Source organism: Salmo trutta, chromosome 21, assembly GCF_901001165.1.
Source record: "Salmo trutta chromosome 21, fSalTru1.1, whole genome shotgun sequence".
NCBI classification, from domain to species: Eukaryota; Metazoa; Chordata; class Actinopteri; order Salmoniformes; family Salmonidae; genus Salmo; species Salmo trutta.
The window spans coordinates 11,273,781-11,284,572 of record NC_042977.1 but is presented as its reverse complement, the minus strand read 5'-3'; the positions used below and the strand labels follow the sequence as shown (position 1 = coordinate 11,284,572).

Sequence of the window (10,792 nt, the reverse complement as noted above, 5' to 3'; positions counted from 1 at the left end):
TCTGCCCTCTGCTGGCCAATTGGGTTGACTGATATTGGAGTGATACCTATCTGTACCCATCAGTATTTCCAATGTAGTTACATGGTTAGGTAGTGTTGCAGTGGAACTGTACATGGTTACATAATACTTACTATGATGGCTGTTTCTACACTTAAATTACACAATTGCATCAGATTTTTTAAAATAAATGTACATTTTAGTCATTTAGCAGACGCTCTTATCCAGAGCGACTTACAGTAGTGAATGCATACATTTCATGAAAAAAAATCCTTACTGGTCCCCGTGGGAATCGAACCCACAACCCTGGCGTTGCAAACACCATGCTCTATCAACTGAGCCACACGGGACCGTAAATAAAATGTAACTATAACTGTGGCTATAACCACTCACCCTTGAATTGAGCAATAACACACAAGGAGTTTAGCTAAAGCTTGCTAAATGGCATATATTATATTAACACATTTGTGATCATGGTAGCCTACAGAAAGCTTGGATGAAATCAAATAAATGTAATGTAAACAATGTTGAAGGAGTTTGGTCTGATACGGCAAACTAGTTATACCAACAACAACCGTTAGTACAACGCTTGTGGCAGGCACAAAATAAAGAGATTGTAAATAGTTAAAGATATCAAAATCTCAGTGAGGAACAATTATATTGAGCACTGTAGAAGTAGCCAAATTAGTCTCAGGGACCAGTCAGAAAACAGTTGAGACACCCTTGAAACAAGTGTGACCTGTCTGACTGGAACTACTGGTGTTTGTCTGGCTCCATAAGTATTCACCTGTCAAAGTCTAGATTCTAAAGTTGACTATTCCCTTGAAATAGTGTGGCCTTCCGTCTGTAAGTCGCTCTGGATAAGAGCGTCTGCTAAAATGTAAATTGTCTGTGAATGTTGGAGTTACCTGTTTGAGGGGGTCCGTAAGTATTCACCTGTCAACCTGTCAAAGAAAATTAAGTACAGACAGACATGGAGGGGGGTATATTTGGTTTGTTTGTATTTGACGATTTCTCCCACTTTACATGGCAACATACTCCGATTCGACAAAATTGGTCCTTCATCCTTTGTCGCAAAATCAAAGATCTAACAAATAACACACAACAGAAACTTAACAGTCGGGAGCTGATCTTTGTGCACTTTTGTAACGACACATGCATAACACAGCCGAGTCCTTGTGGAGAACAAGGTAAGCATTGGACTTCACATATTCAGTCACACTACATGGGACTACAAAGACATGTCAATATTTCAGCTTTCGGGAGAACACCAAATACTCTTCATGTGCAGTGACACAAACTTGCAGATAGTTCCAAGTTTAAACTTGACTTTACAAAAGTTTAAGTTTAAAATTGGTCCCACACCGTATGTGCAGTATCGTTGCCATGCCAGATTAATCCACTAATTTGTAATACTGCAATCGTGGCTGCTGTGTCTCGATTCCCTGTGGTCCTATGGGAACCTCTATTCATATTTCTTCCAACACGAGACCGATGTTTTATATATTTTATTAGTACAGAGGGGAAGTCCATAAGACCATGTTCATCTCTGAGTACAACCAAATTGATTCACATGAGATGACATCTCTTTTCCCCCCCTCTCTAGCTACCCTTTTCTTCATTATCCTTCCCCATCTAATCCAGGGCTCACCAACCCTGTTCCTCAAGCTCTACCGTCCTGTAGGTTCAGTCCAACCCTAATCTAACACAAGGTTTCCCAAACTCGGTCCTGGCACCCCCTGGGTGCAACCTTGATCTAATTAGCTGGTTGGTAAACTGAATCAGGTTAATTATAACTGGGGTTGGAGTGAAAATGGACAGGATGGCAGCTCTCCGGGAACAGGGTTGGAGAGCTCTGATTTAGTCCATAGAAGTGGTTGGTCTGTGAAAATGCATGTTTTCGCTTAGGGAACGGCTAACAATGGTGTGTACGCAGATTTTATCACAAAAAAAATGTTTACATTAATATAATATACAGTACTGTATATGCCTCTGCTTGACAACAAAAATAAGTGCCTCACCAAGCTAAGAGCAATTCTATTAGTCTTGTCCCTATACAAAGCCCCACGACTACAATGACAGTCTTGTCAGTTGGCGTACAACTACCATAGTGAAACCCAGTGAGGTTGGTCAGTAGAGCGTCTTACTACCCATCTTATTCACTCTTACACACACATTCACTCACTCACACCCTTGGACGAGAAGCTCGGGCACTGACAAAAAAAATTTTTTTTTTTTTTTAAATGTAAAAAGTAATATGAATGGGCATGTAAACTGAGTAATAGTGTTGCTGCAGTTGATACAAAGACAAATTAAACGTAACTGTGAATGTTACAGTTGTTGGCAGTTGGCGGGAATTTCAACCCTCTTTGTCCAGGATGGCTTTGACGTGGTCAAAAACCTGAAACAGAAAGGGAGAGAAAGAGATGCATTAGAGAAAACAAGAGAGACACTGTGTTTTTTGACAAGTGTGTGATTGCCGGAGGGTGCAGGGGAACGGCGAGAAAACCAGTAGGGAAAGAAACAACTCAAACAGAGGGAATTAACACAAAACTAAAATAGAAGATGAGGGTGAATAGGTTTTCACTAACGAGTGTGTGCCTTCAATGGCTGTATACTCCTTTGCTTACCTCGTCCACACCGCGCGAGGCATCCACGGTGCGCACCTTGCCCTGTTTCTCATACAGTGAGATGATGGGCCGTGTCGACTGCAAGTAGGTCTGGATCCTTCAGGGGAGGAAATGGGAGGCTTAGAAACATGCCTGACCAGCACCCAGGACTCAGAAGAGACCCAAAATGGGGTCACAGTCCCAAGTACATACAGCCAAGCTAAAACGAAAATCACAATCTCAAAAGCAATGTTTTTTTCACTAGAAAGTCCATTATTAAGAAGGTCCATTATGTCGTTTTGTGTACAACCCGACTGATTTCATACAGAAATACATGTTATAGTTCTGTCACACTCATTGAAATAAAGTCTGATGAATGGTAGATCCGTTGTATATGCAATATTTCTATGCTTCCCATCTGTAACTTGTTTTAACTTCTTATTACTTTCAGTTTTGTACCACACCTTACAACTACAGAAAATACAGTATTTTTGGTGACAAACTATATTTCAAAGCGGTTTAGATGGTACAATGATTCTCTACACTTTGCTTATGTGTTGTATGAACTGAAATCAGGCGAACATTTTAGAAACCAAGAAATGTAAGTACCCTTTTATTTCTATGAACAAGAGCGGTGTCTCCTTTTGAGAGTTCCAGTTCATATTAGAGGGCAATGATCATGGAAAGCCTTAGTGTTTGGACGCTACCTTTTCTCCAGGCTCGCTCTGTTGTCATCGGTGCGCCCGCTGCTCTTCCCTCTTTCTAGACATCGGTCGATACAGACCTGTAGACAAGCAAAAACACCGAGCTCTCAGCATAAAACATTACACTGTCAGCTAAGCAATAAACACATTAACACTAGAAGGTCGCTTATATCTGAGGTGTCTTTCCCTTCCAGTGATTTTGCCCCTTCCATTTCGCCCCCTCCCCTTCCTCTTGGAGACCCTCCCCCCAAGGTGTTTTATTACCTCACTAGTACAGTCGAAGAAAAGCACAAATTTGACGTTAGCCTTCCCTTCCATGACAGTGGTCCACCCTTGGAGGTTGTCTTCATTTCGGGGGAAGCCGTCGATGAGGAAGCGGAACTTCTTCTCGTCCATCTCCATGGTTTCCTCCATGGCCTGAGGACAAAGGAAAGTGAAAGTTAAAAGGGATATTCTGCCCCAAATCAAAGTCAGACATTTTTATGTCTAAAACATGGTGCGTCTTTATTACACACCACCTGTAGACCTTCCTATATGCATCTGACATCAAAAATATTTTGAGGTGAACTATTCCTTTTAAGTATGGATTAATTCAGCCCATGGAACAATGACAGAAACTATTTCAGCAAGAGGGGGGGAGACTTAGACCACAATGACTATATAGTGCTACTACGCTCTACCCCATGTTATCTAAGCTAATAGTAATTCTGATTCCTAACTTACTGTACGTCAACAGCTAACACAAACCTTGTAGCCATAGGTACCTGGAGTTGGTGCATACCTTCCTGAGTAAGTTAATGGTGATCTCGACAGGGACGATCTTGCCATCCTTGATGTAACTGTCAATGAGCTGTCCGAACTCTGACCCCTCTCGGCTTCGCTCGGCCCTCAGCAGGTCTCCGGCAGACAGGTGGGTGTAACTGTAGTTCTGTGAAAAACGCAAATTAATGCCAGCTTTTACTAAAACACCACAACGCACTCTAACAATAATCACTGATCCAACCACTTACGTGGGACAATTGTACAGAAACATACCTGTACTGTACTAACAAAGTATGTTACTTTCCATAGGAATCAATTGGTTATGAGAATGAAATTGTCTGGGACTAATATCGTTTTTTTTTTTAAAGGAATCCAATAATAACAATGCATTAAGTAGAGAATACACAGAAAATAACATGGTCATTGGCATTGTGGGTTATTGTTCTAAAATGATGCTGCTGTGCTCCATTGACACTGAAAGCAAGGGGAGGGATTTTTATATTTAGCTGTATGAAGACAGGCTTTATAAGTGGGTGGGTGGCTTAAGAACACGTGTTTCGTCATGCTTGAACAGGATGCTTGCGCAAACACACGTGGCCCAGCTCTGTATGAATATAGGTATAAACAAAGTAATTGGCAAATGCAGGAAATTCATCTCGGCACAGAAGAAAGCCAAGGGGGAGCTACAATGTTGTGCGTTAATACGTCAGACAGCTGAATAGCAGTAGTAGTTTATCTTTTGACTAAAACCCCACCCAGACTCAGACACACGTCAGCCTTCATTTCTCTAGACTACTTGTTCAAGGGCATTGGCTGGAGGTTTAGAGCAGGTGCATTGCAGATAAACTGAACTTTACATAATGTGAATTGCACAACAGCTGAACTGATAAGATGTAGACTACACATTGGTGTGATATCGAAATCAGTGCATAGGTTACTCTGTGTATGTAGCTAGAAGCCTTTCACAATTAGCATAGAGCTAGCCCATTCGCGCCCCGATGCCAAAATGGCTCTGTCTAAAATGTAAACACGTCTCCCACGCGATACAGTTTTGAGAACATTTGGAAATGATTTTTTTTTTTTTTTAAACGAAAAATGTTCATTTCCTACACACCTTTATATGGTTAGGGTCCCACGCGGCAATACTTCCGTTACAGCGCTTGTTTACGGAAGACAGAGGCGACTACCTTTGCTAATTAGCTGTCTGGGGGGCGCCGCACAGCTGTGTGTAACGGATGAAGTTCGCCACAAACATGTTGTAACTGAAAAATAGTGTCAGCTGCAACTGTTAAAACCGGTTTTAAAAAAAAAGTGTACATTCTATCTTCGTGAAATTATTGTTGATGTCATATCTAAGTAGAGGGATTTATGTTTCGATGTACTGCAATTGAGAATCACATTTCAAATGGAGTATTTGGCTGCCAATTCGCCTCTGAACATAACAGGTCTTTGGACTAAAGGAGTAGGCTAGCCTCTTCTGTCACTTGATGAGTCATAGCCCACTTTGACTCCTGAGGGGTATACTACCAGGATCAATGAGTTTTCCAGATAAAATGGACTAAATATTCTGAAATAAGAGTTTATTTTTAAGAAAAACTTGAAATGGGCATGGTCTAATTTACTCAACAACCAATAACCAGAAAATGTGTTTATTTTTTCTGGATGATTAGCAACGTTTGCTAGCTAACATTGATTCTGCTTTGTAGTACACCCTTCTGATATTCAGGAAAAATCTTCGGATAGTTTGCTAGTTGAAAGGTTGACTGATGGAAATATCATTTATTAATTTCTCACATGGCTAGCTAGTTAGCTTGCTAGCTAGTGTGGTCTTGGCATAGCTATGCTAGCTAACATAACAAGTACATTACATTCAGAGGACAAGAAAGGGAAGTTGATCCATTTAGCTGGTCTCCCGTGGACAGAAGCCAACAAAAGTGAGCACAACCCCCTCATATCTGTTAGTATTCCCCCCCCAACACAATTCAATGCCCTGTCAAATTCTTTGTCATTTTCATTGTTCTTTTCTCGTCATCTTACCTCAACGATTCTGGCACATTGGGTCCCTTTCCCCGCCCCAGGCCCTCCCAACACGAACACAACCTGCGGCTTCATGATCAATGCGGCCCTGTACACAACGCTCGGCACCTTCACTGATAACCTACTCAATAAATGGAAAATCATAAACCGACAACCAAACAACACACTAACTGAATCCGGTTCGACGAGGAGTCTGAATGAAGAACAGATCTAATGACCGGTTGATGCGTGTCAGTGGGAAGTCCGCCAAAAGCAACACCACTTCCGCGTTTGACGTGGCCAACCAATGGCAACAAATGGGGGAGAGTCCATGGGGTATAAATCACGCCCACATGATGTCAACTTTTCAATACAGGCGTCTGGTGACGCCTCTCCCTCAGTGGTTGCCGCTGTATATCCTCCCAGCATCAGCACCTAGCCGAACTGAACAGCGACCGTCGTTGAGGAAATTATGCTCTTCCAAGCGAGGGAGTTGGAGCAATAATGCTCAATCGGGAGACGGAGGTATATATGGATGATTCGTGTCACCAAAACATTTTAGGGATGTCTGGGCGTCTGGGTATCACACCTAGTCGCGGGCACGTTTGTGAATCTCTCGTTGCGTTCTCTCACCATTTATGATGCACCATTCATGATGCGAGCTTCCCTCATCATTGATCCCAAGAATGGCATGAAGAAAACGTTGAAATAGCGCTAAGGCGATGTATTGTCTCAAGAGGGCACCATAGCCTGCCACGCGCCGTTTCGTTGAGTTATATATATACTTCACCTACTATTGTTGGTTTTAGGTAGGATATGAGCCATTGTATAACGTCTTCTTGTTGTGACGACCAAGACAATCTCATTTGAGGGCGCCGTACAAATAACAGGGCTATGCAAGCCATCCAAACAAAGGCACCCGAACAACCCCATTGACGCACCTGCTGCCCCGTCGCCACTGACATGACAACGCTGAGTCGAAGGAGCAGGTGCAAAGGGCACCGGCCTGCAGCCGGACGCGTGGACTCGAAAAGGAAGTGGGACTTCGGACTCGCAGAGAGTAAGCAGCATCCCGGAGGAGGGCCTATTGCAGTTTCTGGGGACAAGCACCAAGGGCAGTGCGGCACACAACAGTCACACCGGGGAAGGCTGCAGGGGGGTGTTCAGTGTACCTTCCCCACACTCACTCTCCATACCGCACTTACATTAACGTTCCATTTTCCCAGTGCGGAGAAATGCTTAAAAACTGCTGCTGTATTGATTTGATAGCGAATTTTGGCTCAATGGCTGTATTCAAAATGATGCCTCTATTTCGTTTTCTTCAACCCAGTAATTTGACCGTATCAGTGATGGGTAAATTAAAAGATTGATATTGATTTAAAAGCTGGATGGAATCCGAGAAGGACTGATGTGCATACTGGTCAGGTATCGTCTTCTCTCTTCGTCTCTGGTTCTGCTTACTCTGCTACTTGCCAGCACCATGGGCTGTATCCAGAGCATCTCCTGCAAGCCTCGCATTAGAAGGGAGAACATTGTAGTCTACGAGGTATCGGCCTCCATTGACCAGTGCCCAACGGTGATAGAGGAGAACTCGCCCATAGTGCTGCGGTATAAGACACCTTACTTCAGGGCCTCCGCAGGGATCGTGATGCCTCCGGTGCCCCGCAATGAGACCTGGGTGGTGGGTTGGATCCAGGCTTGTACACAAATGGAGTTCTACAATACTTATGGGGACATTGGCATGTAAGTTCTGAGTTGATGTCATCCACCATCAGTCATCTCGAAGTGCCAGTCATTCAATCTCTGACACACAACTCTCTCTCTCTCTCTGACACACACACACACTACGCCCACAGCACTTAAGTGTATTGGCCTAGGCTTTAGTTCAGTGGCCTAACACAGTCTTGAGTCACTTGGCCAGGCAATCCTAGTCTGTGACATGTGAGCTGTAATATTGTCTGTTTGTATCAGTTGTAGACCTTGGTGAATTTCGAGCTTAAGTGAGGTCTTTGCACATGTATCATGTTCTGTTGTATTGTTTTGTATATTACTAAATACATTCTGCATGTCCACTACCCCAGGTCCAGCTGGGAGTTACCAGAGCTCCGTGAGGGCCGGGTCAAGGCCATCAGCGATTCGGACGGGGTCAGCTACCCATGGTACGGCAACACCACTGAGACGGTCACCCTTACGGGTCCCACGTCCAAACCGTCGCACCTCACAGTCAGCATGAACGACAACTTCTACCCCAGTGTGACCTGGGCCGTTCCCATCAGCAACAGCAACACACCAATGCTGTCACACATCACCCGAGACCAGAGCTTCATCACCTGGCTGGTTGCCATCAACTCTGTCACCAAGGTAGGCTTCAGAAGATGGACTTCCTTGGATTTTATGTACTGCTCTGTTAAGTTATATGTTTTTGATATCTTAAAGGGACAGTTCACTTAATAATCAAAGTTTGTCAGATGCTTTCAGACCTCTAAAGTGGTCTAATCTCAAGATAAATCCACATCCCACACCATCTGTTGTGTGGATCCAACAATATGTACCTCAATCCCAAATGAATGGTAAAGATTATCCCCATCTAATTAGTTTGAGCGACACAACGGATGGTGTGCAATGTGGACTCATCCCAACATACTTGAGGTCTGACTTTTGTCTGAAAACAACTGTGATTTTGAAGTGAACTATCCCTGTAAATTTTTTGTTGTCGCTCAGTGTTAATTCTGGACTAAAACAGAAATGTACAGCCTTGGGGTCAAAGTAGGCTACAGATTGTGAAGCAATGCTCCAAGTGCTAACTGTAAAGCACTTTGGGTTGCAGCATATTACATGTAAGTTGCTACAATAGTTAGCTTCACTATTATGTTTCGGACTTTCCAGGAGCGCATCGTGCTGCAGACTGTGCGGTGGCGGATGCGGGTGGACATCGCCGTGGACCCTGACATGCCCCTGGGCTCCCGGGCCTCCCTAGTAGGCCGTCCTCACCAGGAGCAGCCCTATATTCTCAACTACCAGGAACCAATACCCCCCAACGCCCTGGGACGACCCAATGCCAATGACGCCCAAGTGCTGATGTGGAGGCCCCGCAGAGGGGCACCCCTAGTTGTGATACCGCCCAAATAAGGTTGTAAAGACTGAGAAAGAGCAATGTGATTAGTTCATGCTAATGAGGAAGTGTGGCCCATCGAAGAAGAGGGAAATTAAGAGTTCCCTTATCAAACATGGCAGCTGCAGCTCTTCACTCGCACCTACTGTCAGGGTTCAATGGATGATAGAAATCGTGAAAAAGTGTCGGTATTTTCTCTGGACTGGACTGCATTGGAATTGACACAGCGGAAGTCTATAGAGCTAGACCGGTTTCGGAGGCAGCCTCAGCACTGCGTCAGCGTTTGATTGAGTCCCGACTGTTTTTGGACGGCCACAGTGCTGTACTAGAGTTCTATCTATCTGCCTTTGGAAAGAAAGGGACAGAGCTATCGGAGTTCTACTGAGGTGGACTGAACACAGAACTGCATCCTATATCGTACAGTAGGTCTTATTGCATGAGAGAGAAAACGGTCTTTGACTGGAATAAGAATAGCATTTTGTATCAGCTGATCACACTTAGGACATGGAATGGAACTTCTTACATTGGCCATGATATCCTGAAAGCTGGAAAACTCCCTCAGTGCCAAATATGGACGTAACAGCCTTTAACATAGAACACTTTAAGAACACTTTGTTAAGATATTTAAATGAGGCAAATCATATTATATGAATCTTCTGTTAGTTTAAGATAATACAATCTGATTGATGATTGAGTTTAAGAGCACCTACTTGGCATAAAGGTCTAAAATGAAATGGGCTGATTGTTGTCTTATTTAAATGTGCCATGTCTATGCACTCACATAGAAAGGTTAAAGGTGTGGGTTTTCTGGTGAGTTGAGTATCTACATGCATACACATGAATGTCCAATGTCTCAATCCAACCTAGCCTCTAACCATATTGCTTATCTATACAATCCTTTCAGATCGACACTCTCAAGGCAATAGCCTGGGCTAGCGGGTTCATTCAGAGGGGCCCCTGCCATATGACACAATGTCACAAGACTCATGCTCCATCTGTGCTGCTCACCAGTTTCAGTCGTCACCTTCCCATCTGTCTGTCCATCCCTCTCCCTCTCATCACTCCCATAATTTTCTCCCCTCTCTGCATGCCTCCAATCCCTCATCTCCACTTCAAGACTATGCAAACACAGAGGGACTGTTGAACGAGAGAGATAGAAGGATACATGATCAGGAAAGACAGGGTGGTGGTAATATTCACAATGACCGCTTTGTCGTGTCCCCAAAATAGCTGCCATTGATTGGGTCTCTTTCTATCCACATTCACAATTGTCATTGTAAGATGGAAGCTATTTCCATGTTAGATACACAAAGAAATGAAAATATATTATATGAATAGTTTATGAACTTTTGAATTGGTACCAAACATATTCAGTGATCTGTTGCTATAGAGACTGGTTTGGTTTGTCTGAACTCGGCTCGATAGGAACCAGGATTGCATTCATTAGTGCACACCACAGCAAAATGTTTTTCCAACACAAAACGCATTTCTTATTGGACAAATTCGGGCAGTCTGTCCCTGTTTCCGCTCATTTTGTTCCATTTGGTGCCTCATGAATATGACCCAGTTGTTGAGAAACATCAAATAATTTA

At 43.5% G+C, this 10,792-nt stretch overlaps 2 protein-coding genes across 2 annotated transcripts; one reads left to right on the top strand and one right to left on the bottom strand.

The window, feature by feature from the left end:
• Positions 1-976: 976 nt before the first annotated feature.
• Positions 977-6,358, bottom strand: LOC115156677 (UMP-CMP kinase). Its single transcript, XM_029704221.1, has 6 exons — positions 6,110-6,358; positions 4,092-4,238; positions 3,575-3,727; positions 3,314-3,390; positions 2,628-2,724; positions 977-2,398 (listed from the first exon to the last, which is right to left on the bottom strand). Exons 1-6 carry the CDS (start codon positions 6,251-6,253, stop codon positions 2,357-2,359), a joined length of 660 nt encoding a protein of 219 aa, XP_029560081.1. The 5' UTR covers positions 6,254-6,358; the 3' UTR covers positions 977-2,356.
• A 12-nt stretch (positions 6,359-6,370) lies between these two features.
• On the top strand, positions 6,371-9,934 carry LOC115156676 (protein FAM78B). Its single transcript, XM_029704219.1, has 3 exons — positions 6,371-7,831; positions 8,170-8,449; positions 8,975-9,934. Exons 1-3 carry the CDS (start codon positions 7,497-7,499, stop codon positions 9,215-9,217), a joined length of 858 nt encoding a protein of 285 aa, XP_029560079.1. The 5' UTR covers positions 6,371-7,496; the 3' UTR covers positions 9,218-9,934.
• The last annotated feature ends 858 nt before the right edge of the window (positions 9,935-10,792 follow it).

Bases quoted from the DNA above. Each gene is read 5' to 3' on its own strand.
- LOC115156676 (XM_029704219.1), top strand. From the start codon at position 7,497: ATGTGCATACTGGTCAGGTATCGTCTTCTCTCTTCGTCTCTGGTTCTG. The intron at 7,832-8,169 runs GTAAGTTCTGAG...CCACTACCCCAG, and splicing joins ACTTATGGGGACATTGGCAT to GTCCAGCTGGGAGTTACCAG. The intron at 8,450-8,974 runs GTAGGCTTCAGA...CGGACTTTCCAG, and splicing joins CCATCAACTCTGTCACCAAG to GAGCGCATCGTGCTGCAGAC.
- LOC115156677 (XM_029704221.1), bottom strand. From the start codon at position 6,253: ATGATTTTCCATTTATTGAGTAGGTTATCAGTGAAGGTGCCGAGCGTT. The intron at 3,728-4,091 runs GTATGCACCAAC...CTTTGTCCTCAG, and splicing joins CCATTAACTTACTCAGGAAG to GCCATGGAGGAAACCATGGA. The intron at 2,399-2,627 runs GTAAGCAAAGGA...TTTCTGTTTCAG, and splicing joins CCTCGCGCGGTGTGGACGAG to GTTTTTGACCACGTCAAAGC.